The sequence below is a fragment of the Somniosus microcephalus genome, chromosome 10 (assembly GCF_052327205.1).
Source record: "Somniosus microcephalus isolate GS21.2 chromosome 10, FLI_Smic_1.0, whole genome shotgun sequence".
Classification (NCBI taxonomy): domain Eukaryota; kingdom Metazoa; phylum Chordata; class Chondrichthyes; order Squaliformes; family Somniosidae; genus Somniosus; species Somniosus microcephalus.
The window spans coordinates 106,965,701-106,992,467 of NC_140996.1; the positions used below are offsets into that span (position 1 = coordinate 106,965,701).

The following is a 26,767-nucleotide window of genomic DNA, read 5'->3' on the forward strand; positions in this document are numbered from 1 at the left end:
GGTTGCTTCCTTTACAGTTCTTAGGCGGTGGACCAGACAGTGACTGACTCCAGTGCAATCATACAGGAGTCAGTGCCATCAGTAGAATAGGAAAGGGGAACACCTGAACAGAACATCTGAATAAAAAAATCCTAATGCTTTGAAAAAGCATCAACACTGCATCCGGGTAACTTCCAAAGCAGTCTCTGAAAGGACCGTGTACATTAACCAAGGGGACCCAGCCTTCCCTTGGAATTTTTGCCTACCAGGTGGCAATATAAGGATGCCATATTGATAGAAGATCCTCCTGATACTGTTGGGCCATATTAGAGAAGCCTTCAATTGTTAGCTTGTCTCAGGTAGCACTCTTGCTTCCGAGTCAGATCATGGGTCATAGAATTACATAGAATATACAGCACAGAAACAGGCCATTTGGCCCAACCAGTCCATGCCGGCAGTTATGCTCCACTTGACCCACTCCAGACTATGAGCACATAATCTAGGCTCACATTCCAGTGCAGTACTGAGAGACTGGCATTTCTAGGAATTCTGTTGTCTTCCCCCACCCACCCCACACCACAATCCCCGTCAATTGAAAAAATGAATGGGAGAAATTGTGCGCTGAGAAACGCACACGTGGAAGATCCTGGCCTTCACGTCCCATGGGCACATACTTTTAAATGTGCTGTTTCAAAGGCTTAGTAAAATGACTATCACCTCTGGCAGAAAACCTCAGATCTGGAAGAATAATCTTTTGCCACATACTACTATTCCATCTCGAGTTAATCTTACAAAGATCATGCTAGACATAAACTTTAAGGCTTCCTTTTGGGGCAACCATCACATTATGCATTTTTGCTTAGAAATCCCTGGCTGGGTTGTAATACAGTTTGAAATATCTGACTAGATGTTTTGTCTTGATTGAGCAGAGATTATTGTGTCAAGATGGTTGAAATAAAGAAATATTACTTGCCTTGTACAGTTTTTGTTTCTCTTTGAATGGAAGCACTCAATCAAATATCAGAGTTCCTCCTACCCACCCCTGCTGTCCACTTCTACTGGAATTAAAAATTAAATAACATAGCTGTATTATTGCAATTATTCTGCCTCCAGGAAGGGGCAGTCACAGGGATAAAATACTATTCTGACCATAAAATGTATGGTGTATCTTGCAGTACATGGAGAGAGCTTCCATTTAAAAGGGTGAAAAACCACGTAAGATAGGCGATTTAACTTTCTTATTTACATGTTCTAATCAGATGTTATTTTACTGTAAGTATGTTCCTGCTGAACTTTACTCAAGGAATGGTATAGAGATGCCGGTGTTGGACTGGGGTGGACAAATGTAAGTCGTCACACAACACCAGGTTATAGTCCAACAGTTTTATTTGAAATCACAAGCTTTCGGAGTGCTGCTCCTTCATCAGGTGAAGTGGAGAGATGCATAAAGACACAGCTTATATAGTCAGAGAATAATGCCAGATGATTACAGGTAATCTTTCTAACTGCCATTTATCACACCTCGGCAGAGAGATAATCACAGCAATCAAAGGTGTGAATGGTGTCCAAACAGGTCAGTCAGGAAAACATTACATCAAAGAACAATGAGGTGGGGTCACAAGGGGTCAAATGTTGCAGATGCTGGGGTCTGTATGAAAAACAAAGAAGACAAAAAAAACATTTTTTTTGCTGGAAATCACAGGTCCGGCCGCATCTGTGTAGAGAGAACAAGCCAACGACGACTCGAGTCTGGATGACCCTACGTCAGGTGGGGTTACATGTAGCGTGACATGAACCCAAGATCCCGGTTGAGGCCGTCCTCATGAGTGCGGAATTTGGCTATCAGTTTCTGCTCTACGATTTTGCATTGTCGTGTGTCTCGCAGGCTGCCTTGGAGAATGCTTACCCGAAGATCGGAGGCTGAATGTCCTTGACTGCTGAAGTGTTCCCCAACGGAGGGAACACTCCTGCCTGGCGATTGTTGCGTGGTGTCCGTTCATCCATTGTTGCAGTGTCTGCATGGTCTCGCCAATGTACCATGCTCCGGGGCATCCTTTCCTGCAACGTATGAGGTAGACAACGTTGGCCGAGTCACATGAGTATGTACCATGTACCTGGTGGGTGGTGTCCTCACGTGTGATGATGGTATCTGTGTTAATCTGGCATGTCTTGCAGAGGTTGCCGTGGCAGGGTTGTGTGGTGTCGTGGTCGTTGTTCTCCTGAAAGCTGGGTAATTTGCTGCGAACGATGGTCTGTTTGAGGTTAGGCGGCTGCTTGAAGGCGAGTAGTGGAGACGTGGGGATGGCCTTACCAAGGTGTTCGTCGTCATTGATGACATGTTGAAAGCTGCGGAGAACATGGCGTAGTTTCTCTGCTCCGGGGAAGTACTGGACGACGAAGGGTACTCTGTTGGTTGTGTCCCGTGTTTGTCTTCTGAGGAGGTCTATGCGATTTTTTGCTGTGGCCCGTCGGAACTGTCGATCGACGAGTCGAGCGTCATATCCCATTCTTACGAGGGCGTCTTTCAGCGTCTGTAGGTGTCCATCGCGTTCCTCCTCGTCTGAGCAGATCCTGTATATTCGTAGGGCTTGTCCATAGGGGATGGCTTCTTTAACGTGGTTAGGGTGGAAGCTGGAGAAGTGGAGCATCCTGAGGTTGTCCGTGGGCTTGCGGTAGAGTGAAGTGCTGAGGTGTCCGTCTTTGATGGAGATTCCTGTGTCCAAGAATGAAACCGATTCTGAGGAGTAGTCCATGGTGAGTTTGATGGTGGGATGGAACTTGTTGATGTTATCGTGTAGTCTTTTCAGTGATTCTTCGCCGTGGGTCCATAGGAAGAAAATGTCGTCGATGTATCTGGTGTATAGCGTTGGTTGGAGGTCCTGTGCAGCGAAGAAGTCTTGCTCGAACTTGTGCATGAAGATGTTGGCGTATTGGGGTGCGAATTTGGTCCCCATGGCTGTTCCGTGTGTTTGGGTAAAGAACTGGTTGTTGAAGGTGAAGACATTGTGGTCAAGGATGAAGTGGATGAGTTGTAGGATGGCGTCTGGAGATTGGCTGTTGTTGGTGTTGAGTACTGAGGCTGCCGCAGCGATGCCGTCATCGTGGGGGATACTGGTTAGAGTGCCGAGACGTCCATCGTGGCGAGGAGTGTTCCTGGTTCAACTGGTCCGTGGGTGCTGAGTTTCTGTAAGAAGTCTGTAGTGTCGCGACAGAAGCTGGGGGTTCCCTGTACGATGGGTTTCAGGATGCCCTCGACGTATCCAGAGAGGTTCTCACACAGGGTTCCGTTGCCTGATACGATAGGACGTCCGGGTGTGTTGGCTTTGTGTATCTTTGGGAGGCAGAAGTCTCCCACGCGGGGAGTACGTGGGATGAGAGCACGTAGGATGCTTTGAAGGTCTGGATCTAAGGTCTTGATACTACGCCATGTTCTTCACAGCCTTCAACGTGTCATCGATGACGACAAACACCTCGCTAAAGCCATCCCCACGCCTCCACTACTCGTCTTCAAACAGCCGCCTAACCTCAAACAGACCATCGTTCGCAGCAAATTACCCAGCTTTCAGGAGAACAGCGACCACGACACCACACAACCCTGCCACGGCAACCTCTGCAAGACATGCCAGATCATCAACACAGATACCATCATCACACGTGAGGACACCACCCACCAGGTACATGGTACATACTCATGTGACTCGGCCAACGTTGTCTACCTCGTACGTTGCAGGAAAGGATGCCCCGGAGCATGGTACATCGGCGAGACCATGCAGACACTGCGACAACGGATGAACGGACACCGCGCAACAATCGCCAGGCAGGAGTGTTCCCTCCCAGTCGGGGAACACTTCAGCAGTCAAGGACATTCAGCCTCCGATCTTCGGGTAAGCATTCTCCAAGGCGGCCTTCGAGACACACAACGCAAAATCGTAGAGCAGAAACTGATAGCCAAGTTCCGCACTCATGAGGACAGCCTCAACCGGGATCTTGGGTGCATGTCACACTAAATGTAACTCCACCTGACGTAGGGTCATCCAGACTCGAGTCGTCGTTGGCTTGTTCTCTCTACACAGATGCGGCTGGACCTGCTGTGATTTCCAGCAAAAAAAATGTTTTTTTGTCTGTTTTTTGTTTTTCATACAGACCCCAGCATCTGCAACATTTGACCCCTTGTGACCCCACCTCATTGTTCTTTGATGTAATGTTTTCCTGACTGACCTGTTTGGACACCATTCACACCTTTGATTGCTGTGATTATCTCTCTGCTGAGGTATGATAAATGGCAGTTAGAAAGATTACCTGTAATCATCTGGCATTATTCTTCTGACTATATAAGCTGTGTCTTTATGCATCTCTCCACTTCACCTGACGAAGGAGCAGCGCTCCGAAAGCTTGTGATTTCAAATAAAACTGTTGGACCATAACCTGGTGTTGTGTGACTTCTTACATTTACTCAAGGAAAGGAACAATAACATTGCTGAAAAATTCATGCTTTCCTTTAACTTCACACTAGTAGTTAAATAGCTAATCCATAAGGCAATTTTCCCCACTGTGCATTGCACTGAACGCAAAATATTTTCCACACCATTGCTTCCTCTGTGTGACGAACTATATTTCTTATGTGTGCCTTGCAGAGACATCAATCCACATCCTGAATAAATTAGAAGAACACTTTATTAATTTTTAAATGTAGTCTCTTAAAAAGAGATGATTCCATTTTTCATTACATTGGTTTCTGGAACTTATTCTTACTTTAAAAAAATCTACTGAAAAATGGAAATAAAACAGGACTTGTCTTTACCAATCCCTCAATGTGCTTATATTGAGTTTAATCCCTACACTTATGCAACAGCACTGTACACAACAGACTGGCCTATGTATTACATATATAATTATAACAAATTTTCAACTTCACTTTTTGTAACACCTATAACAATCACTGGAAAAAGTATCTGTATACTTCACTGCTGAGACTGATGTCATTTTTCTCAATTTCTACTGACCACACTTTACACTTGCAATGCCTACTTAAGTTCTGAATCTAAAACATGCCCAAGTCATTTTATGTCCCAACTATCCATACCATAAGTATATTCTACTATACACGCTTAAATTCATTCAATACTTTCTTCATCGGTGTCACTTTCAGGAGATCCGCCATCTCTGTATTCATATGGACTTGAGATTTGCTTCCACTCAGATGCTTGCTGAAATCCATCACTGTTATTCTTGTCATTCATTGATGGCTCATGATGATCATTTAAAACTCTTTCCAGACCAATGGCAGAGTTACTGGCCTTGCATTCTGATTCCTTTGAACGTGTTTCACATCTGAAATTTCCAATGTTCATCATCCAAGTGCTTATTTTTTGCCAGTTCAGTTTTTGGAAAGCGATTATACAATGCAAGTTTCCACCGACCTAATTAGAGACCACATCAAACCATAATTAAGGCAATGTTTAGAATTATCTATTACTATTGCTTTTAAATACAATTAAGCTAAATGTATAGCTCACCCTGCATTTATGCACTAATTGTGATTAATGTTAAAGCATTCACACCAAATTGATCCAGCAGCTTAAGTAGCAGCAGAGCTCAGTTCCCAAATGCAAGGTTGAATGAATATGCTTTATTATTGAAATTTGCTTGCCTAGATGGAGTGAGTTTTACGAGTCCTCATCATGTTGCATATAAGGCATTATGTTCCATCTTGGAAGGAAGGAAATGCCAACAGGGACATACACTAAGCAAGCAAGATTCCTGCTCGAGATTAAAGTGTGCCGGGCAGGTTGGTACTCAAATACAAATCTTATACACACAACAGTGTTTTAAGTTTAAAGTGTAACTTTTTTTTTTTACGCACTTTTATTTCTCCATCTCCTAAAAGTTGTTTATTCCCACAAATGCTCTTCCATTTGGAAGAACCGGTAAATGGGTCCAGGATTACTCAAAACCATATGTTAACCCAGATGGTTGATTTGTTGAAATAATGTGTTGGTTTGTCAAAAGCTGGCTTTGCTTAATGCTTTCCCCATCTGAATTATTGTGATCATTGGTTATAAACTTTGCATATAATTTTACTAAATATCTTTATTTGTAACTAAACAGCTGGATTTCAGCAGCATATTGGAGTTATCCCTGGTGACTCAACCGTGACTAACAAGGGAAATTAGGGATAGCATAAGATCCAAAGAGAGGACATATAAATTGGCCAGAAAAAGCAATAATCCTGAGGATTGGGAGCAGTTTAGGATTCAACAAAGGAGGACAAAGGGATTAATTAAGAAAGGGAAAATAGAATATGAGAGTAAGCTAGCAAGGAACATAAAAACTGACTGTAAAAGCTTTTATAGATGTGTGAAGAGAAAAAGATTGGTGAAGTCAAGCATAGGTCCCTTGCAGTCAGAATCAGGGGAATTTATAATGGGGAACAAAGAAATGGCAGACCAACTAAATACATACTTTGGTTCTGTCTTCACAAAGGAGGACACAAATAACTTCCCAGAGATGCCGGGGAACATAGGGTCTGATGAAAGGGTGGAACTGAAAGAAATCAGTATTTGTAGGGAAATGGTGTTAGGAAAATTGATAGGACTGAAGTCCGATAAATCCCCAGGGCCTGATAATCTACATCCCAGGGTACTTAAGGAAGTGGCCCTAGAAATAGTAGATGCATTGCTGGTCATCTTCCAGAACTCGATAGACTCTGGAACAGTACCCATGGATTGGAGGGTAGCTAATGTTACCCCACTATTCAAAAAAAGGTGGTAGAGAAAAAGCGGGGAATTATAGGCCGGTAAGCCTGACATCGGTAGTGGGGAAAATGCTAGAGTCTATTATAAAAGATGTAATAGCAGAGCACTTGGAAAGCAGTGACAGGATCGGACAAAGTCAACATGGATTTACAAAAGGTAAATCATGCTTGACTAATCTACTGGAATTTTTTGAGGATGTAACTGGTAAAATGGATAAGGGAGAACCAGTGGATGTGGTGTATTTGGACTTTCAGAAGGCTTTTGATAAGGTCCCGCATAAGAGATTAGCGTGCAAAATTAAGGCACATGGGATTGGGGGCAAGGTATTGACTTGGATAAAGAACTGGTTGGCGGACAGAAAGCAAAGAGTTGGAATAAACGGGTCATTTTCCGAGTGGCAGGCAGTGACTAGTGGGGTACCGCAAGGATCGGTCCTAGGACCCCAGCTGTTCACAATATATATTAATGATCTGGACGAGGGAATTGGATGTAATATCTCCAAATTTGCAGACGACACAAAGCTGGGTGGGAGGGTAAGCTGTGAGGAGGATGTCGTGAAACTCCAGTACGATTTGGACAGGTTGGGTGATTGGGCAGAAACATGGCAAATGCACTATAATGTGGATAAATGTGAGGTTATCCACTTTGGTGGCAAAAACAGGAAGGCAGATTATTATTTGAGTGGCAATAGATTGGGAGAAGGGGAAGTGCAAAGAGACCTGGGTGTTCTTGTGCACCAGTCGCTGAAGGTAAGCATGCAGGTGCAGCAGGCGGTTAAGAAGGCAAATGGTATGTTGGCCTTCGTAGCAAGAGGGTTCGAGTACAGGAACAAGGATGTCTTGCTACAGTTGTACAGGGCCTTGGTGAGACCACACCTTGAGTATTGTGTGCAGTTTTGGTCGCCTTACCCGAGGAAGGACGTTCTTTCCATGGAAGGAGTGCAGCGAAGATTCACCAGGCTGACACCTGGGATGGCAGGAATGACCTATGAGGAGAGATTGTCTCGATTGGGCTTATACTCACTGGAGTTTAGAAGATTGAGAGGGGATCTCATCGAAACCTATAAAATTCTGTCAGGCCTGGACAGACTAGATGCAGGAAGGATGTTTCTGATGGCCGGGGAGTCCAGAACCAGGGGTCATAGTCTAAGGATAAGGGGTAAGCCATTTAGGACTGAAATGAGGAGGAATTTCTTCACCCAGAGAGTGGTGAACCTGTGGAATTCTCTGCCACAGAGGGCAGTGGTGGCCAGTTCATTAAATATATTCAAGAAAGAGTTGGATATATTTCTTAAGGCTAAAGGGATCAAGGGATATGGGGAGAAGGCAGGGACAGGGTACTCAATTTGGATGATCAGCCATGATCTCATTGAATGGCGGAGCAGGCTCGAAGGGCCGAATGGCCTACTCCTGCTCCTATCTTCTATGTTTCTATGTCTATGTTTCTATATATATCCTTGCAGCATACTCATTGTGACAGAGACTGAGATTTAACTGGTGTGTCAATGGACAATAGACAAAAGAGGAAACCTCAACAATATGTTGTTGAAAAAGGGAAAAAAGCTATCACTGAAAACCATGCTAGATCTGTACAGTAGGTTCAAGCTATTACTACAATAAGTTCCACAGGTACCAGTCCCACACACTCTGAGCATAACTATCCCAGGCCATGCATTATGCAAGTAACTTCCTTCCTATTTCACAAGGATCAGCTCATGGATTTCCAGCAACTATTTAGTAATTTTATTTTGCATATAACCAATTTTATTACTCCTAAATCTGACATTGGCTGCAAGACTCGTCTCTTTCCCGAAATTCTGGGGCAAACTGAACCTAAAATTTGATACACAGCATATTAATTTTCATGTTAATGGAAAACTTAGAAAATAGCCTTGGAGCAAAATTTAAACAAACCCACTATGAACAGAGGGAGATTTTAAAGCTGGCCTTCAGTTTCCAGGTAAAGCAAAATGTGAAAAGTTAACTCAAAATCAAGCATATCATAACCATCACTTACAGACCAAGTGTAGGGCAGTCACATTTCTGTATCCAGCTCTTCTGGACAGCAATCCTGGCAACCACAAATACCAGTTTCCTAAGACCCAGCAGGCAGAGGGCTGGGTCTTGGGAAACTGGTATTTGTGGTTGCCAGGATTGCTGTCCAGAAGAGCTGGATACAGAAATGTGACTGCCCTACACTTGGTCTGTAAGCGATGGTTATGATATGCACGTTAATAATCTTATAATTCACAGCATAAGTACAAAACTATTATTTAAATAAGTTATCATTTACCACACGAGATACATTCCTAAAAAATTGTGTGCTGACATTGAATATCTATGGTACCTTTTTGGATTTTCTGTATTGTATACCCTTTTCAGGATTTCGAATATCAAGGTATTCAGGATTCTGAGTGTTGAGGTCTGTCACTATGTCTGCCCACCTAAAGTTAGAAATAATAGTCATTGTATCAGTGGATACATAATTATTACAACACTGATGATTTGCAATAACTGCAAAAAAAATCTATATCCTTTTTGTAAGAAGAAACCAACCACACTTCAGATTATCATTTCAACACAGCAATTGAAATACTTTCAGATTTCCAACCACATAATCAACATAAGTTAATGATAAAGCATAGCTTAAAATATTCAATTAAATAACTAGATTTATTTAAATTGGATGTCCTATAGAGATAATTATACAGAGAATTAGATATGCAATGGTTCCAGTCTTTTTAGGAGCATTTGGGTATAATTCCTTTAGAAAGAAAAAGACTTGCATTTATATACCACCTTTCACGACCTCAGGACATCCCAAAGTACTTTACAGCCAATGAAGTACTTTTGAAGTGTCGTCACTGTTGTAATGTAGGAAACACAGCAGCAAATTTGCACATAGCAAGATCCAACAAACAGCAATGTAATAATGAACAGATGATCTGTTTTTTTTCCTCAAGTGATGAAAAGTTGAAATCAACTAACATAGCTGAACAACATGTCTGCAAAGCTCAATAGATACTCTGTAGGTTTACTTGATTATCTTTGCTGAGCACATCGTGGATAACACATTCAGGGAGTTGGTCACACCGCAGGTAAAGGCTGCACAGGCAGGAAGGGAATGGGTGACCAGCAGGCAGAGTCGTAGGCGCAGGCAGGTAGTGCAGGGGTCCCCTGTGGCCATCCCCCTTTCAAACAGATATACCACTTTGGATATTGTTGAGGGTGATGGCTTATTGGTGGAAGGCAGCAGCAGCCAACTTCCTGGCACCATGGGTGGTCCTGCTGCACAGGATGGGAGGAAAAAAAGCAGGAGAGCTATAATGATAGGGGATTCTATTGTAAGGGGAATAGATAGGCGTTTCTGCGGCCGCAAACGAGATTCCAGGATGGTATGTTGCCTCCCTGGTGCAAGGGTCAAGGATGTCTCGGAGCGGCTGCAGGGCATTCTGGAGGGGGAGGGTGAACAGCCAGTTGTCGTGGTGCATATAGGTACCAACGATATAGGTAAAAAACAGGATGAGGTCCTAAAAGCTGAATATAGGGAGTTAGGAGGTAAATTAAAAAATAGGACCTCAAAAGGTAGTAATCTCAGGATTGCTACCAGTGCCACGTGCTAGTCAGAGTAGAAATAGAAGGATATTTCAGATGAATACGTGGCTAGAGGAATGGTGCAAGGGGGAGGGATTCAAATTCCTGGGACATTGGAACTGGTTCTGGGGGAGGTGGGACCAGTACAAACTGGACGGTTTGCACCTGGGCAGGACCGGAACCGATGTCCTAGGGGGAGTGTTTGCTAGTGCTGTTGGGGAGGGTTTAAACTAAAATGGCAGGGGGTTGGGAACCTGTGCAGGGAGACAGAGGAAAGGGAAACAAGGATAGAAGCAAAAGACAGGAAGGAGAAATGCAAAAGTGGAAGGTAGAGAAATCAAGGGTGTAAATCAAACAGGGCCATAGTAAATAATAATTCTAAAGGACTAAAGAGTGTTAAAAAATCAAGCCTGAAGGCTTTGTGTCTTAATGCGAGGAGCATTCGTAATAAGGTGGATGAATTAGCTGCGCAAATAGATGTAAACGGATATGAAATAATTGGGATTACGGAGACATGGCTCCAGGATGACCAAGTCTGGGAATGCAACATCCAGGGGTATTCAATATTCAGGAAGGACAGGGAAAAAAGGAAAAGGAGGTGGGGTAGCATTGCTGGTTAAAGAGGAGAATAACAATAGTAAGGAAGGATATTAGCTCTGATGATGTGGAATCTGTATGGGCAGAGCTGAGAAAAACCATTGGGCAGAAAACGTTAGTGGGAGTTGTATACAGACCCCCAAACAGTAATGCTGAGGTTGGGGATGGCATTAAATGGGAAATTAGAGACGCGTGCAATAGGGGCACAGCAGTGGTCATGGGTGACTTTAATTTACATATAGATTGGGCTAACCAAATTAGTAACAATACTGTGGAGGAGGAATTCCTAGAGTGGATACGGGATGGTTTTCTGGACCAATATGTCGAGGAACCAACTAGAGATCAGGCCATCTTAGACTGGGTATTATATAATGAGAAAGGATTAATTAGCAATCTTGTTGTGCGAGGCCCCTTGGGGAGGAGCGATCATAATATGATAGAATTCTTCATTAAAATGGAGAGTGAAGTACAGGAAACTTTTTTTATCCGGCACGGACGGGACCGACGTGGTGCCGGTTCATCAAAAATTCCGGATAACCGAACGCTATAGCAAAAGATAGGGAGAGCTGACAGCTCCGTATAAAGCAACAAACCCTGTTGCTTAGCAACAACTGAAGAACAATGGCCACAAGTTTCAAGCGTCTCTGTAGCTTAGCAACAGCTGCAGCCACACCCTTGCACAGCACAGATGGAAGGCGGCAAATATAATATGAAGTAAAACCTACTCCTGAATTTTGCCGGTTAACCGAGATTTCCGGTTATTTAGGTGCCGGTAAATCGAAAGTTTCCTGTAGTTGACTCAGAGACTAGGGTCCTGAATTTAAATAAAGGAAACTACGATGGTATGAGGCATGAGTTGGCTAGGATGGATTGGGGAACAGTACTTAAAGGGCTGACGGTCGATAGGCAATGGTAACATTTAAAGATCGCATGGACGAACTACAGAATTTGTTCATCCCTATTTGGCATAAAAATGAAACAGAAAAGGTGACTCAACCATGGCTAACAAGGGAAATTAGGGATAGCATAAGATCCAAGGAGAGGACATATAATTTAGCCAGAAAAAGCAGCAAACCTGAGGATTGGGAGCAGTTTAGGATTCAGCAAAGGAGGACAAAGGGATTAATTAAGAGGGGGAAAATAGATTATGAGAGTAAGCTTGCAGGCAACATAAAACCACTGTAAAAGCTTCTATAGATATGTGAAGAGAAAAAAATTGGTGAAGTCAAGCGTAGGTCCCTTGCAGTCAGAATCAGGGGAATTTATAATGGGGAATGATATACCTATCAATTCAGTTCATGAAAAGCGACGAGTTAAGTTAGTAACTATAGGTTTTTATTGGCTAAATAACAGAGCCCACCCTCGTGGGTGATCGGATCCAACAAGGAGGAATACCAGCCAGTCGACCACCTTTATACCTGGGCAAGCAGGCGGAGCCATGGGCGGAGTCAGCTGTGGTCAGCCCAGGTATAACAGCGTGACAAGAGGTGACCTTGTGTAGTGATACAACAGCGTAAACAGTGATAACCATAGTGTAACGATATAAACAGTGATAACCATAGTGTAACGATAGTGAACGATAAAAGTGGCTTACCACAGGGAACAAAGAAATGACAGAACAATTAAATACATACTTTGGTTCTGTCTTCACAAAGGAGGACACAAATAATCTCCCAGAGATGTCAGGAACATAGGGTCTAATGAGAGGGAGGAATTGAATGAAATCAGTATTTGTAGGGAAATGGTGTTAGGGATATTGATGGGATTGAAGGCCGATAAATCCCTAGGGCCTGATAATCTACATCCTAGGGTACTTAAGGAAGTGGCCCTAGAAATAGTAGATGCATTGCTGGTCATCTTCCAAAATTCTATAGACTCTGGAACAGTTCCCATGGATTGGAGGATAGCTAATGTAACCCCACTATTTAAAAAAGGTGGTAGAGAGAAAACGGGGAATTATAGACCGGTAAGTCTGACATCAGTAGTGGGGAAAATGCTCGAGTCCATTATAAAAGATGTAATAGTAGAGCACTTGGAAAACAATGACAGGATCGGACAAAGTCAACATGGATTTACAAAAGGTAAATCATGCTCGATTAATCTACTGGAAATTTTTGAGGATGTAACTGGTAGAATAGATAAGGGAGAACCAGTGGATCTGGTATATTTGGACTTTCAGAAGGCTTTTGAAAAGGTCCCACATAAGAGATTAGCGTGCAAAGTTAAAGCACACGGGATTGGGGGCAAGGTACTGTCTTGGATAGAGAACTGGTTGGCAGACAGGAAGCAAAGAGTTGGAATAAACGGGTCTTTTTCCGAGTGGCAGGCAGTGACTAGTGGGGTACCGCAGGGATCAGTGCTAGGACCCCAGCTATTCACAGTATATATAAATGATCTAGATGAGGGAACTAGATGTAATATCTCCAAGTTTGCAGACAACACAAAGCTGGGTGGGCGTGTGTGCTGTGAGGAGGATGCAGAAAAACTCCAGTATGATTTGGACAGGTTGGGTGATTATACTGCATTAGCCATGCATCTGCCCAATGTGGATAAATGCGAGGTTATCCACTTCGGTGGCAAAAACAGGAAGACAGATTATTATCTGAACGGCAATAGATTGGGAAAAGGGGAAGTGCAACGAGACCTGGGTGTCCTTTTGCACCAGTCGCTGAAGGTAAGCATGCAGGTGTAGCAGGCGGTTAAGAAGGCAAATGCTATGTTGGCCTTCATAGCGAGAGGATTCGAGTACAGGAGCAAGGATGTCGTGTTGCAGTTGTACAGGGCCTTGGTGAGACCACACCTTGAGTATTGTGTGCAGTTTTGGTTGCCTTATCTGAGGAAGGATGTTCTTGCCATGGAGAGAGTGCAGCGAAGATTCACCAGAGTGATACCTGGGATGACAGGAATGATGTATGAGGAGAGATTGGGTCGATTAGGCTTATATTCGCTGGAGTTTAGAAGAATGAGAGGGGATCTCATTGAAACTTATAAAATTCTAACAGGACTAGACAGACTAGATGCAGGAAGGATGTTCCCGATGGCGGGGGAGTCCAGAACCAGGGGTCACAATCTAAGGATAAGGGGTAAGCCATTTAGGACTGAGATGAGGAGGAATTTCTTCACCCAGAGAGTGGTGAACCTGTGGAATTCTCTACCACACAAGGCAGTTGAGGCCAATTCATTAAATATATTCAAGAAGGAGTTAGATATATTTCTTAAGGCTAAAGGGATCAAGGGATATGGGGAAAAAGCAGGGACAGGGTACTCAATTTGGATGATCAGCCATGATCTCATTAAATGGCGGAACAGGCTCGAGGGGCCGAATGGCCTACTCCTGCTCCTATCTTCTATGTCTATGTTTGAGGTCTGGGAGCAATTTCACAAAACATCTTGGACATTTACTGTGGTTATTATCCTCCCTCAGGAGATGCGTATTTTAAACTAACAATTGTAGAAGCATTTTAGTTTGAGAAGGAAAATAGCAATGCAAATCCTTATCTATTTTTCATTGGTTAACACAAATAATGTCTCTATTTTTAAATCCAGTAAGACTTTTAATTCCTCAGTCTCTCCAGAAAGGATAATCCAGTTTATTCACTGTATTTATTAACGACTTAGATGACGGGATAGAAAGCCACATATCCAAGTTTGATGACACAAAGTTAGGGAGTATTGTAAGCAGTGTAGGCGGAAGCATAAAATTACAAAGATATTAATGGGCCAGAAATTCGTGTCCAAATGCGTGAGTACGGTCTGGGTACTCACGCATCTGGTCGTTGGAAATGCCGGCGTTCAGCATGCACAGCGCATGCGGGGAACGCCGGCATTTCCAGTCCTCGGAACGAAGGGGTTCATAGGCACAGCACGTGCGACTGCACAGGCAGCGCGTGCGCAGTGAACTTCGTCGATTTCATTCATGGATTCAGTGAGGGTAAGTCCTTACAAGTTACACTTGAAAAAAGCATGTGTAAAGTTGCTCCAAGACTCCGGAGGAAGATATATTTTATCGTGGAGCTTCTGAAAGGCAATATTTGTGTTTGGGAAAGGGAGGAAAATTATTTTAAGAAATGCTGAGGTTAGTTTTAAAGTTTAAATTTTTATTTTTAAAATGGGTTTTCAGTACGGTAGGTAGAAGGAGCAATTGTGGCTGTGTGAATTGAATGTGAGAATGAGTGTTCTAAAATGAGTAATGTAACATTTCCAACACTTTTAAGAAAGAAACTTTTCATCAGTAATAAGTAATTATGTATGTATGTCCGCATATATTCCTTTACGTATATGTATGTATGTTTTATATTCCTTTACTTATGTGTATGAATGTATGTTTTTAATTATGATTTTCCAATAAGTTACTTTCTCTGAAAGTCATAATTAAATACATACATACACATAAGTAAAGGAATATATACATACACGCAAAGGAATATATACAGACATACATACATAATTACTTAAAATATATTACTGATGAAAAGTTTCTTTCTTAAAAATGTTGGAGTCATTTTCACATTTAAGAAACACAGCAAATTCAATTCACATAGCCACAATTGATCCTTCTACCTACAGTACTGAAAATCCGTTTTAAAAAACGAAAATAAACTTTAAAACTTACCTCAGCATTTCTTAAAATAACTTTCCTCCCTTTCCCAAACAAAAATATTGCCTTTAAGAAGCTCCACGATAAGAAATATCTTCCTCCGCAGCCTCTGGAGCAACTGTACTCATGCTTTTTTCATGTGTAAGTTGTAAGGACTTGACCTCACTGAAAGCGGCGAATTTTACTGCGCACGCGCTGCCTGTACAGTCGCACGCGTTCTGCCTCTGAACCCCTTCGTTCAGAGGACAGGAAATGCTGGTTTTCCCCGCATGCGCTGTGCATGCTGAAAACCGGCATTTCCTCCGGCCAGACGCGCAAGTACCCCGACCGTACTCGCGCGTTTGGAAGGGAGTTACTGGGCCAACATTTTACATGTCAATAAAATGAAAAATTTAACAATTGCACGATTTGCCCCCTCGCATCTGCGACTGAGGGTCCAAGGAGGTGCATTGCGCAAGAGGTCATCGTCGTACGTATCCTCACACTGTTCCCTTTCGGGAACTGTATGAAGTGGTGGAAGGATTTCTGGCCACGTTAACACTCCTTCCGTGACCATAACCATCTTCATACCAGCCATTAGGGTGGTTAGTCCTATGGCGTGAGGGTTTTACGGGCTCCCACAACCCATCTGAGGGGGGGGGGGGGGGGCACCCACACCCGCGGACGCAAGTATCCCGCTGGATGTCCACCCAGAATTTATAGTTGGAGCTCCGACTCCACTTGCCGGACTGTCTGGAGCGGGATTCGAAACCCTACTCCTTCTGGCCCAGCGGCGGGGATGCTTACCGCTACGCAAAAGGCCCACTCCGTGCAAAAGGTGACACCCATACGTTTCCTGCGCCTTTTCCCTCCCCGTGACTGGAGCCCTATGCTGCCACTTGAAAGACCAAGCTATCATCTGTCCTTTTTGCGGCGCCTTTGACTTCTCATTACCAATGATGAGCAGGCCCTGCGCCTCCACCTCGTTGAGGAGATTGCTGAGGTCATCATCAGTTCAATTGAGAGTTCTTTTAATGCCGTGAATTGTGCTCATTCCAGCCATTTCATGTTGCTAATCGGATTGGGCCTTTGGCGTAGTGGTAGGATCCCCGCCGCTGGGCCACACGGCGTAGGGTTTCGAACCCCGCTCCAGACAGTCCCGGCAAGTGGAGTCGGAGCTCCGGCTCTAAATTCTGGGTTGACATCCAGTGGGATATTTGCGTCCGTGGGTGTGGGTGGCCCCCCCTCCTTGTATAGCTTGTGGGAGCCCGTAAAACCCTCCCGCCCATAAATCCTTCCACCACTTCATACAGTTCCCCAAAGGGAACAGTGTGAAGACACGTATGATGACGACATTGCTAAATAAATAAATGGAATTTTAAAAATTCTTTTAGGGCTTTTAAAAGTCTTTAAATTGCTTTAATTCTGTTTAAAACTACTTCAGATTCTTCAAAATAATGTAAACGTTTTTAAAAGTTTATAAAAGTTACCAAAAGCTTCATAAAAATACCAAAAACCTATTTAAAATGCTGCTTTGCATGTAAAAATGCTTAGCAGCTTGTGAGAAACATTGGGGGCGTGTCCTATTAAACTGAGACCTCAAGGGGCGTGTCTCAGTTGCACAGCGCGCTACAGGCTTCGCGCTGGCTGCACTCCTGGGCGGCGTGACGTCAGACGCTGCCCGGGAGTCAACATTTTAAAACAGCAATTCCAGGCGTCCCTGAAGCTCAACGGCCGACTCGCATTTCTGGGCCAATAGGTTAAGTAAATGGGCAAAACTGTGGCAAATGGATTTCAATGTAGGCAAATGTGAGGGAATCCACTTTGGACCTAAAAAGGAGACAAGACAGTACCTGTACTTTCTAAATGGTGAAAAGCTAGAAGCAGTGGAGGTCCAAAAAGACTGGGGGGAGGGGGTCCAGGTACATAGATCATTAAAATGTCATGGACAGGTGTAGAAAATAATCAAAAGGCTAATGGACTGCTGGCCTTTATATCTAGAGGACTAGAATACAAGGGGGTAGAAGTTATGCTGCAGCTACACAAAACCCTGGTCAGACCACACCTGGAGTACTGTGAGCAGTTCTGGGCACCACACCTTAGGAAGGACCTTGGAGGGAGTGCAGCGTAGGTTTACCAGAATGATACCCGGACTTCAAGGGTTAAATTACGAGGAGAGATTACACAAACGAGGGTTGTATTCTGTGGAATTTAGAAGGTTAAGGGGTGATTTCATCGAAGTTTTCAAGATATTAAGGGGAACTGATAGGGTAGATAGAGAGAAACTATTTCTGCTGGCTGGGGAGTCTAGGTTTAGAGGGTATAGTCTAAAAATTAGAGCCAGGCCTTTCAGGAGTGAAGTTAGGAAACACTTCTACATGCAAAGAGTGGTAGAAGTTTGCAACTCTATTCCGCAAACGTAAATTGATGCTAGATCAATTGTTAATTTGATATCGGTGATTGGTAGATTTTTGTTAATGAAAGGTACTCAGGGATATGGGGCAAAGGTTGGTATATGGAGTTAGGTCACCGATCAGCCATGATCTCACTGAATGGCGGGACAGGCTCAAGGGGCTAAAAGGCCTGCTCCTGTTCTTAGGTTCCTATTAAGTTGGAGTGAGTTTATGACACTGGAAATTATACATAGTCAATTTGAAGCAGTGGACTCTGAGCTTTTCTCAATCCAAAACTCCATAATGTAAATAGCCACAAAAAAAACCCACTCCATGAGTTGGGGTGGTATGAGATGAGGTGGCAGAAGAGAAATAGGATCATTGTTGGAGCAAGTTTTAATCAGAACATACTAAATTTGTGGGTATCTTGCAACATAGTTTCTGAACGGTATGTGAGTAAAAATTTAAATTTCCCAAGACTTGAGAAATTATCCGAGTTGTCTAAATTTAAAAGTTAAATTTGGTACATTGTAATTTGCATTTCTTGTTTTGGTTATTTTCTTCTTTGAATACCAGAGGAAGCGGGTGAGGGAAGAACATTCCTGTTTGACAGCTAAGGCAATTTTTTTACAATAAATATCGCCTCACTGATTATAGTTATCACTGGTACAGTTATCTACATTCCTGCAAAATTACAGCACTGCAAGTGCATAGCTAACTACTTTTTAAATGCGATGAGGGTTTCTGCCTCTACCACCCTTTCAGGCAGTGAGTTCCACACCTCCAACACCCTCTGGGTGAAAAACATTCTCCTCAACTCCCCTCTAATCCTTCTACCAATTACTTTAAGTATGTGCCCCCTGGTTATTGACTTCTCTGCTAAGGGAAATAGGTCCTTCCTATCCACTCTATCTAGGCCCCTCATAATTTTAGATGCCTCAATTAAGTCTCCCGTCAGCATCCTCTGTTCCAAAGAAAACAACCCCAGCCTATCCAATCTTTCCTCATAGCTAAAATTCTCTAGTCCTGGCAACATCCTCGTAAATCTCCTCTGTACCCTCTCTAGTGCAATCATATCTTTCCTGTAATGTGGTGACCAGAAGTGTATGCAGTATTCTAGGCTGTGGCCTAACTAGTGCTTTATACAGTTCTCGCTTAACCTCCCTGCTCTTATATTCTATGCCTCAGCTAATGAGGGAAAGTATCCCGTATGCCTTCCTTAACCACCTTATCTACCGGTCCTGCTACCTTTAGGGATCTGTAGACATGCACTCCAAGGTCCATCTGTTCCTCTACACTTCTCAGTATCCTACCATTCATTGTGTATTCTCTTGCCTTGTTATTACCTCACACTTCTTCGAATTGAATTTCATTTGCCACTTTTCTGGCCACCTGATCAGTCCATTGATATCTTCCTGCAGTCCACAGCTTTCTTCCTCACTATCAACCACACGACCAATGTTTGTGTCATCTGCAAACTTCTTAATCATGCCCCCTACATTGAAGTCTAAATCATTGATATATACCACAAAAAGCAAGGGACCTAGTATTGAGTCCTGTGGAACCCCACTGGAAACAGCTTTCCAGTCACAAAAACACCCGCGACCATTACCCTTTGCTTCCCGCCAGTGAGCCAATTTTGGATCCAACTTGCCACTTTCCTTTGGATCCCATATGCTTTTAGTTTTCTGACCAGTCTGCCATGTGGTACCTTGTCAAAAGCCTTGCTAAAATCCATGTAGACTATATCAAACACGCGACCCTCATCGACCCTCTTTGTTACTGCCTCAAAACATTCAATCAAGTTAGTCAGACACAACCTTCCCTTAACAAATCCATGCCGAGTGTCCTCGATTAATCCGTGCCTTTCTAAATGACGACTTATACTGGCCCCTCAGAATTTTTTCCAATAAGGTCAAAGCCCACGCTACTTCCTCCCTTGGTTCTCCTACCAGCCTGGGATACATTTCATCCGGGCCTGGCAATTTATCTACTTTAAAAGATGCTAAACCCCTTAATGAAGATGCAAAATAAATTTCCTTGTTCTGTACAGCACTTTCATTATTCATAGAGCTCAGGTATGTATGTTCTTTTAGATCCTTTGGGGCTTTAGTTTCAAAATGTACGTGTTTAGATGGTATTTCAGCTGGTGCCAATTAATTAGTTTAAAAAATTGCAAAACTGTCCAAATCAAATTTTTGCTAGTACTGCTTTCAAACATGTATTATAAATCTAATTAAAAGTATTTTAACAAAGACAATTCTTCATAAAAATGCATCAGGTATGGAGGACTGCATAATACCAAAATTGTGCTACCTTGCTTTTTCTGCTCTCTCCAACAGCCCCTCCACTTCCTTATTAATGTGCTAACAATGCAAATCTGCATTTACAGACTGAATTAATACAGTACTTAAAATAAAAATTGTGACCTAATGTTTTGCCAGTTTTCTCCCTTAAGTCGTTGACTCCGTGATGGGGTAATTCCACAGGTGCCCTCTTTCTCAAGTGACCATTCTTTTTCTGTGAGTCTAGACAGAGTGTCAGCTGGCTCTTCAACTACAGGGCTCATCAGAATTTAGCCCAATCCTCTCTTCATCTGATGACTGTTTACACACACAGATAGTGATCAGGAACAGGAACAGGAACCCTTTACCCAGCTCAGATAGTTAGCTCAGCGCAGACTCGATATCAAACTTTGGAGCTTTGTGTTTTGTACGGCTCAGGTACCCATCCTTTTACCTAGCTGAGCCATCAGGTGGACCTCAGAGTGTAGTCTGCTTATATGATGAGCAACATAATGTTTAAATGTCAAACTTACTTTTTGCAGTGAATGGCTGGATGTTTCTTACTTGGTTCACCTATTAAAATCCAAAATTCCATTTCATCAAGGGGGAGCTTTCCTCTGTTATCAAAGGGGGGAAAAACCACACACAATACATAATTGGAAACAGAATATTTTTTCTCCTTTCTGCTAGGCTAGTAATACAGGCATACAAGTGACTGTCACTATTCAATTTGGAAACAAAGTGTGAAATAAAACATTTTAGGATCAAGAATGGGGAAAGGAAATGCACCTTAAATAGTTAAGATTTTGAATGGAGCAAAAGAGCAGCAATACATATAGATATAAGGCCGTAACAAGGCAAACAGAATCCTTTGCTTTAAATACAGAGGCATAGAATAAAAGCAAGGGGGTAATGCTGAACTTGTACAACACCCTAGTTAGGCCACTGCTGGAATACTGCACACAGTTTTGGGCATCCGATTATAGCAATGGAAAAGGTGCAGCATAGGTTCAGTAGGATTTTACTCGGAATGAGAGGTTACAATTCTGAAGAGAGAATTGAGAAGCTAGAGCTTTTTGTCCCCCCTTTACTGGTGATAAGGTTAATAAAAGGTCTTCAAGATTTAGTTATGATAAGATAAATGATAGATTATTTCCATTGGTTGCAGAGGCTAAAGCAAGAGGGCACAAATTTGAGAGAAGCACAAAAAGAATTAAAGATGTGGGAACATTTATTTACACAGAGGTTAGAATGTGGAATTCTCTGTCAGAAACCATTGCTGAAGCAGAGCCCATAATGTACGTTAAACGGGAATTAGTTGCTTAAAAAGATGACCATACAAAAAAGTAATCTAACCACCTTCTTCACTACAAAATCCTCCACATACTGCAGGTGTTTAACATTTTGGTACTGTAGTAGGAGGAGGCTCTCTGTACAAACAAAATACCTGCAAATTTGTCCATTTATCTTTTTCTGATTAGTCCATTCATTGAAAACTATGCCTCTTCACAATATTCATGGTACCCATTTAAGTTAATGCTACCCATTCAGATACCTAAATATTTAAAAACGTGTCTATTTTAGCAGTACAGTAATATGTTTCTGATCTGTTTTTAAGAGCTTTCTATAGACATCTGCCTTTAGAGAAGCTTACTTGCAATTAATTGTTCAATTGCAAAAGCCAATATTTAACTTTTTCTTGACAGAATTGCTGTACTGTTGCGCCAGTTCTAATGATGAAAATTAAATCGAATTAGAACTTACTTACAGATAGCCCAACATTGAAATCTATATTTAAACATCAGTGTTGACAAGCTATCCAGGAAGAAGCAGTGCAGTTAGAGTTATACATACCGAAATGCTTTGGATGCCTTTAAAGGGGTAGCCTCAAAACCAATAGGACAGAAGTAATGGTTCTGGCAATGGTAGATAAAGGCCATAGACTCATCCTTCAGTCCTTGAGTTAACTTCATTAACGCTCCTTCAGCTGCAACATAAATATAAATCAAAATCCAAGATCCCATATTCATCATGCCACAAATTGAGTATTTACCAGTATACTTTAATCGATTTTTGTCACAGTCTTTAAAATTGGTCATATCCAAAATATGCAAATATCAGGTCAGCTGGGGTGGTGGAAAGGACACTATAATTTCCCGCAGCATCCTGGCTTGGGGAAGGAGAGGCAAGAAAAATGTCCTCTCGAGTTCCCACTCCTGATCCTCAACAACAAACCCTTGTTGGAAGTGCACATTTGTGACTGTTTGCTGAGAGCAAGATCAGGCTTGGCTGTGACATCCCCCAACACTGTCAAAGCTCACATTTGAATAATCGCCAGTTAGGCAAGACACTGAACGGTGCACATGGAACAGTACCCAGCAGAACTCAACACATTCAGGAGAGGGGAGGAGAGGAGAAATTGGTAAAAAGTGTGTGAAAGTGCTAAGACAGCCCCTAGGTGGCAGGAGTCTACAGCACAAAATTGATCACAATTCACAACCAGCGAAAGTTTGACTCCGAGGGCACAAAGACAGCTGGTGTTGAAAACAGCATGCTGGTACAGCCGTGAATTGTCTTCTGTGCAGTGTTATCAAGGTAAATTGCTGGAACAACATAGAAGGAATTTCAATCCACATCAAACCCATACTATGCCTCACCTCAGACTCATACTGGGTAGAAAAAGTGAAAAATGTTCCATTTGCCAGATCAATCAATATCCCTTACTTTTATGAAAAATCACCTCCAACTAAAAAAAGTGATCAATTTTATAGATGTTGCATGACTGAAACATATACACATTTTAAAACTTCAAGACAATCGTGCAGTCATTAACAGACTAATTAATGTTTTAATACAGCAATAATGTGTTTCATGTACCAGTTTCTCCAGCTGTTCTATTTTTCCCATGGGGTTTGTACAGAACATAGGAACAGCCTCTCATATGAAAATGCTCATTAAGCTGCCTGAACCATCTGTGAAAAAAGAGAGGAAAAGTAAGATTTAAGTAATCATTCAAATTTAAATGAACCTGGTTTAATTTTGGTCTAAGGATTTTTAGACTAATGACATTGTGGTAACATTTACTGTATCTGGAACTAGCCAGATGGACCACAATGGACTTTTTTGGTCAGGTACATTGCTATGGGCCATATTCCAACAAAATGGGAAATCAAGATTTCCTTTGTGCATTTTGTGGGTCTGACAAGAACTTCTCCAATTACAACTATTCTGTCAGAGATTCCTCAGAATAACTAAATATATTTGCATTTACACTCTGCTTTATCACAGCTCTGAGAAATATCTGAAATTACTCTTGAAGTGAAGTCATTATTTTTATGTAAGCAAGAGAAGCAGCCAATTTGTGCACAGCAAAATCACACCATCACCAATGAAATGAATGATCAGTTAAGGTATTTTTGATGGTGTTGGCTGATGAATATACTACACTTAATTCATATAACTAGGAATTTATTTTAACGTTCAATTACCAAAAGTACCTAATTAAGTGACTGCATTTGTCACCTGCAAACATACTACAAAGTCTCTTTATCTCATGTCCTTAACCCACCCTCCCTTCCTCTTCTCAACAGTACATACACCAAATCTTGAAGGAAACAGAACAGAAATATGTCAAGTTTTTCAGAGGAAAAGAATGTCCACCAGTTCAAGTTTATTTCATTGTAAAAAGCCCGCCAAAAACAGTTTCCACAGCCACTAAAATTTAGATCAGCTAAGTATCCAACTACCTTTCAAAATTCTGCTGTTCACAGCTCCCCATCTAACAAAGATATTTAGCTTCAGCCTTATAAAAAACACACACACACACACACAAACACATCAATGAAAATCTTGGTCACAGCATGAAATAAACCTAGTGGTACCATAGTGCACCTAATAACACGGTACACTTTACTTTCCCATGTTGTAATGCTTACCTCATTTGACCATTTAGCAGTGCAAACTAAGGATACTTAAATTTGATAGTAGTAAGAGACAGAGAAATGAATGGCAGAACTTGTAGTAGGAGGATTATAAGCCTGTGTGGCAAAAATTGAATGTTGACATTAAATAACTATCTAAGAATATATATTCTAGACTTGCTGTTCTGGTGACTTTGCTCTCATGCTTAAGGCTAGCGGGTGATCACAGGAAATTTACTAAAAAAAAAGAACAGTTGATTGCTGATGAAACACTCTGGCATTGCATAATAACAGAAACAGCCAGTCATCTCTTAATCTTTGCCATGAAGAATAATTTGCATAATTTAAAAAAATTAATCTGCTGCAATCAGCAAATTTGGTTGCTAAATTGTGACTTAAGATGGTAGAGACAGCAACTTGCAGAGCATTTTTAAGGTAGAATATGTCTGAAGGCACTTTATAAGGGGTAAAAATTCAAATGGATAAAAGGGGATAAAGGAAAGAATGCTAAGTTGTGGTGAAAGAACGAGGAAAAGTGATTGAAATTTAGGTTTTGAGAAGGTTTTTAAAAAAGTGGATAGAGGGATTTAGGGAGAAAATTCCACAGAGTAGGGTCACGGTGGCTGATGGCTCCACCACCGGTGGTAGAGTAAAGGGATGTGGGGATGCACAAAAGCCAAAGTTGGAGTTCTGAAAGATAGGGAAGGGATACAAGGCTGGAGGAAGTTGCAGAGATCGAGTCAGTGTAGAGGGATTTGAAGGCAAAGAAGACAGTTTAGAGTCAATGAAGGCCAATGAGGAGAGGGTGGTGCGCAAGCAGGGCTTACTGTGGGACAAGGTATGGGTGGCTGAGTTTTGAACAAGTTGGAATTTATTGAAGGTGAAAGATGAGAGTCTGGCACTGGCAAGGAGCACATTGAGGAAATAGAGTCTAGAGGTTACAAAAATGTAGATAAGGGTTTCAGTGGCAGTGGAAGTGAGGTAGGAGTGGAGACAGACAATGTTGCGGAGGTGGAAGTAAGCAGTATAGAATCAGAGCGTGACGTTCAGCTGTGGGTCAAATAGGATGCCAAAGTTTTGGATGCCTGTGAAGGGAAATAGAGCAGTAGCAAGGAGGGTTGAAAACAATTGCTTCAATCTTCTTGATGTTCAGTTGGAGGAAGTTTAGAGTCATCCTCAACTTGATTTCAGACATAGGAATAGGAGTAGGCCATTCAGCCCCTCGAGTCTATTCCGCCATTCAATTAGATCATGGCTGATCTGTACCTCAACTCCACTTACTCGGCTTTGCTCCATATCCCTTGATATCCTTACCCATCAAAAATTGATCGATCTCGGTCCTGAAAATTTCAATTGACCCAACATCCACAGCCTTTCGGGGAAGAGAGTTCCAGATTTCCACTACCCTTTGTATGAAGAGTGCTTCCTGATTTCACTCCTGAATAGCCTGGCTCTAATATTAAGATCATGCCTCTTTGTTCTGGATTCCCCACCAGGGAAAATCATTTCTCTGTATTTACCCTACGAATCCTTTTATTATTTTATAAACATCTCGATTCGATCACCTCTCAGACATACAATCTGACAGCATAGAAGTGGTTGTGGCAATTTGTTTGTAGCAGTAGGTTAAAACAATATTCCCACTAAAAAGTCAAAATTAAAAACAAAAATCATGCTACCTGGGGCCAAAATCACACTTGATATGTTAAGTTACACAGAAATGATCACAGGTGTCATGTGTGACAAACCACGAGCTTTACTCATGATTGAGGATATCTTGATGTACAATAAGCTTCTAAAGAGAAAATGTTAGAGCCAGCTCTTAATTTCCTTTAACTTTACTTCCTAAATGCAGAGTTCCCCAGCACGGCATCCTGTGAATCCTGGGACAGTATTATTCTGTAGTGATGATATCATAATATCAGTATTCAATCAATGCAATTTCAGCTCTACCTTTAAATGCCATGAGCTCCCCAGTCAATTTATCTAGTAGTAAGGTCCCCAAATTCAATCCGCAGTCTGTGCGGTTAGGTGATCTCAGCCTGCATAGAATCATCGAATAGTACAGCACAGGAGACCATGATGGTACGTGCACTACAATTGATATTAATGACCTCCTCCCGCCCTCACCCCAGGTTGGAGGTGAGGGTGTGGAAAAAAAGGGGAAAAAAATCAATTGCCCAAGCATCCCGTTTCTAATTATTATCCAGAAACTCTGCTGGAAGTACCATTGTGTGCACATCAGGCTGAAATGTTTTGCCCACTTGGTTAGGTAACCTACTGATACTCACTGACAAGCTCACACATGAATAATGCCTACATGGGTGAGTACCCGAGGGCATCCAATGCCTTCAGGAGAAGAGTGGAAAATTGGGAAGGAAGATAAAAAACCAGTCACAAGCATTATTTTCATATCATTAAGAGCAAAGTGTATATTTTGCATATATTTTACACACAAATGGAATATATATTTATATATTTAAAATGTATGGATGGTAGGGAGCAAGAATAAGGTTGTAATTTAATCCCAGCTTTGCATACGAGTTTCATTCACATATTGGGCCAGAAATTCGGGTCTCCACGGGTGAGTAGGCCCAACGAAAGTGCCGGTTTCGTGCATGCACTGCGCATGCGCAGGAAACCAGAACTTCCGTTCCCGTGAAGGAAGG

At 42.2% G+C, this 26,767-nt stretch overlaps 1 protein-coding gene across 3 annotated transcripts in view; it reads right to left on the minus strand.

Moving 5' to 3' along the window:
* Positions 1-4,635: 4,635 nt before the first annotated feature.
* Positions 4,636-26,767, minus strand: part of LOC147111608 (basic immunoglobulin-like variable motif-containing protein) — a 54,805-nt gene continuing 32,673 nt past the window's right edge. For 2 of the 3 annotated variants that reach the window (XM_085998675.1, XM_085998677.1), the window contains exons 6-11: positions 23,056-23,150; positions 22,033-22,165; positions 20,712-20,795; positions 12,559-12,621; positions 9,081-9,177; positions 4,636-5,399 (exon numbers count right to left, since the gene is read on the minus strand). In XM_085998675.1, the coding sequence (XP_085854801.1) occupies positions 5,094-5,399; positions 9,081-9,177; positions 12,559-12,621; positions 20,712-20,795; positions 22,033-22,165; positions 23,056-23,150 (778 nt within the window). In that variant the 3' untranslated portion in view covers positions 4,636-5,093. The remainder of the gene's footprint in view (positions 5,400-9,080; positions 9,178-12,558; positions 12,622-20,711; positions 20,796-22,032; positions 22,166-23,055; positions 23,151-26,767) is intronic. The other variant, XM_085998676.1, reaches the window with a different exon arrangement.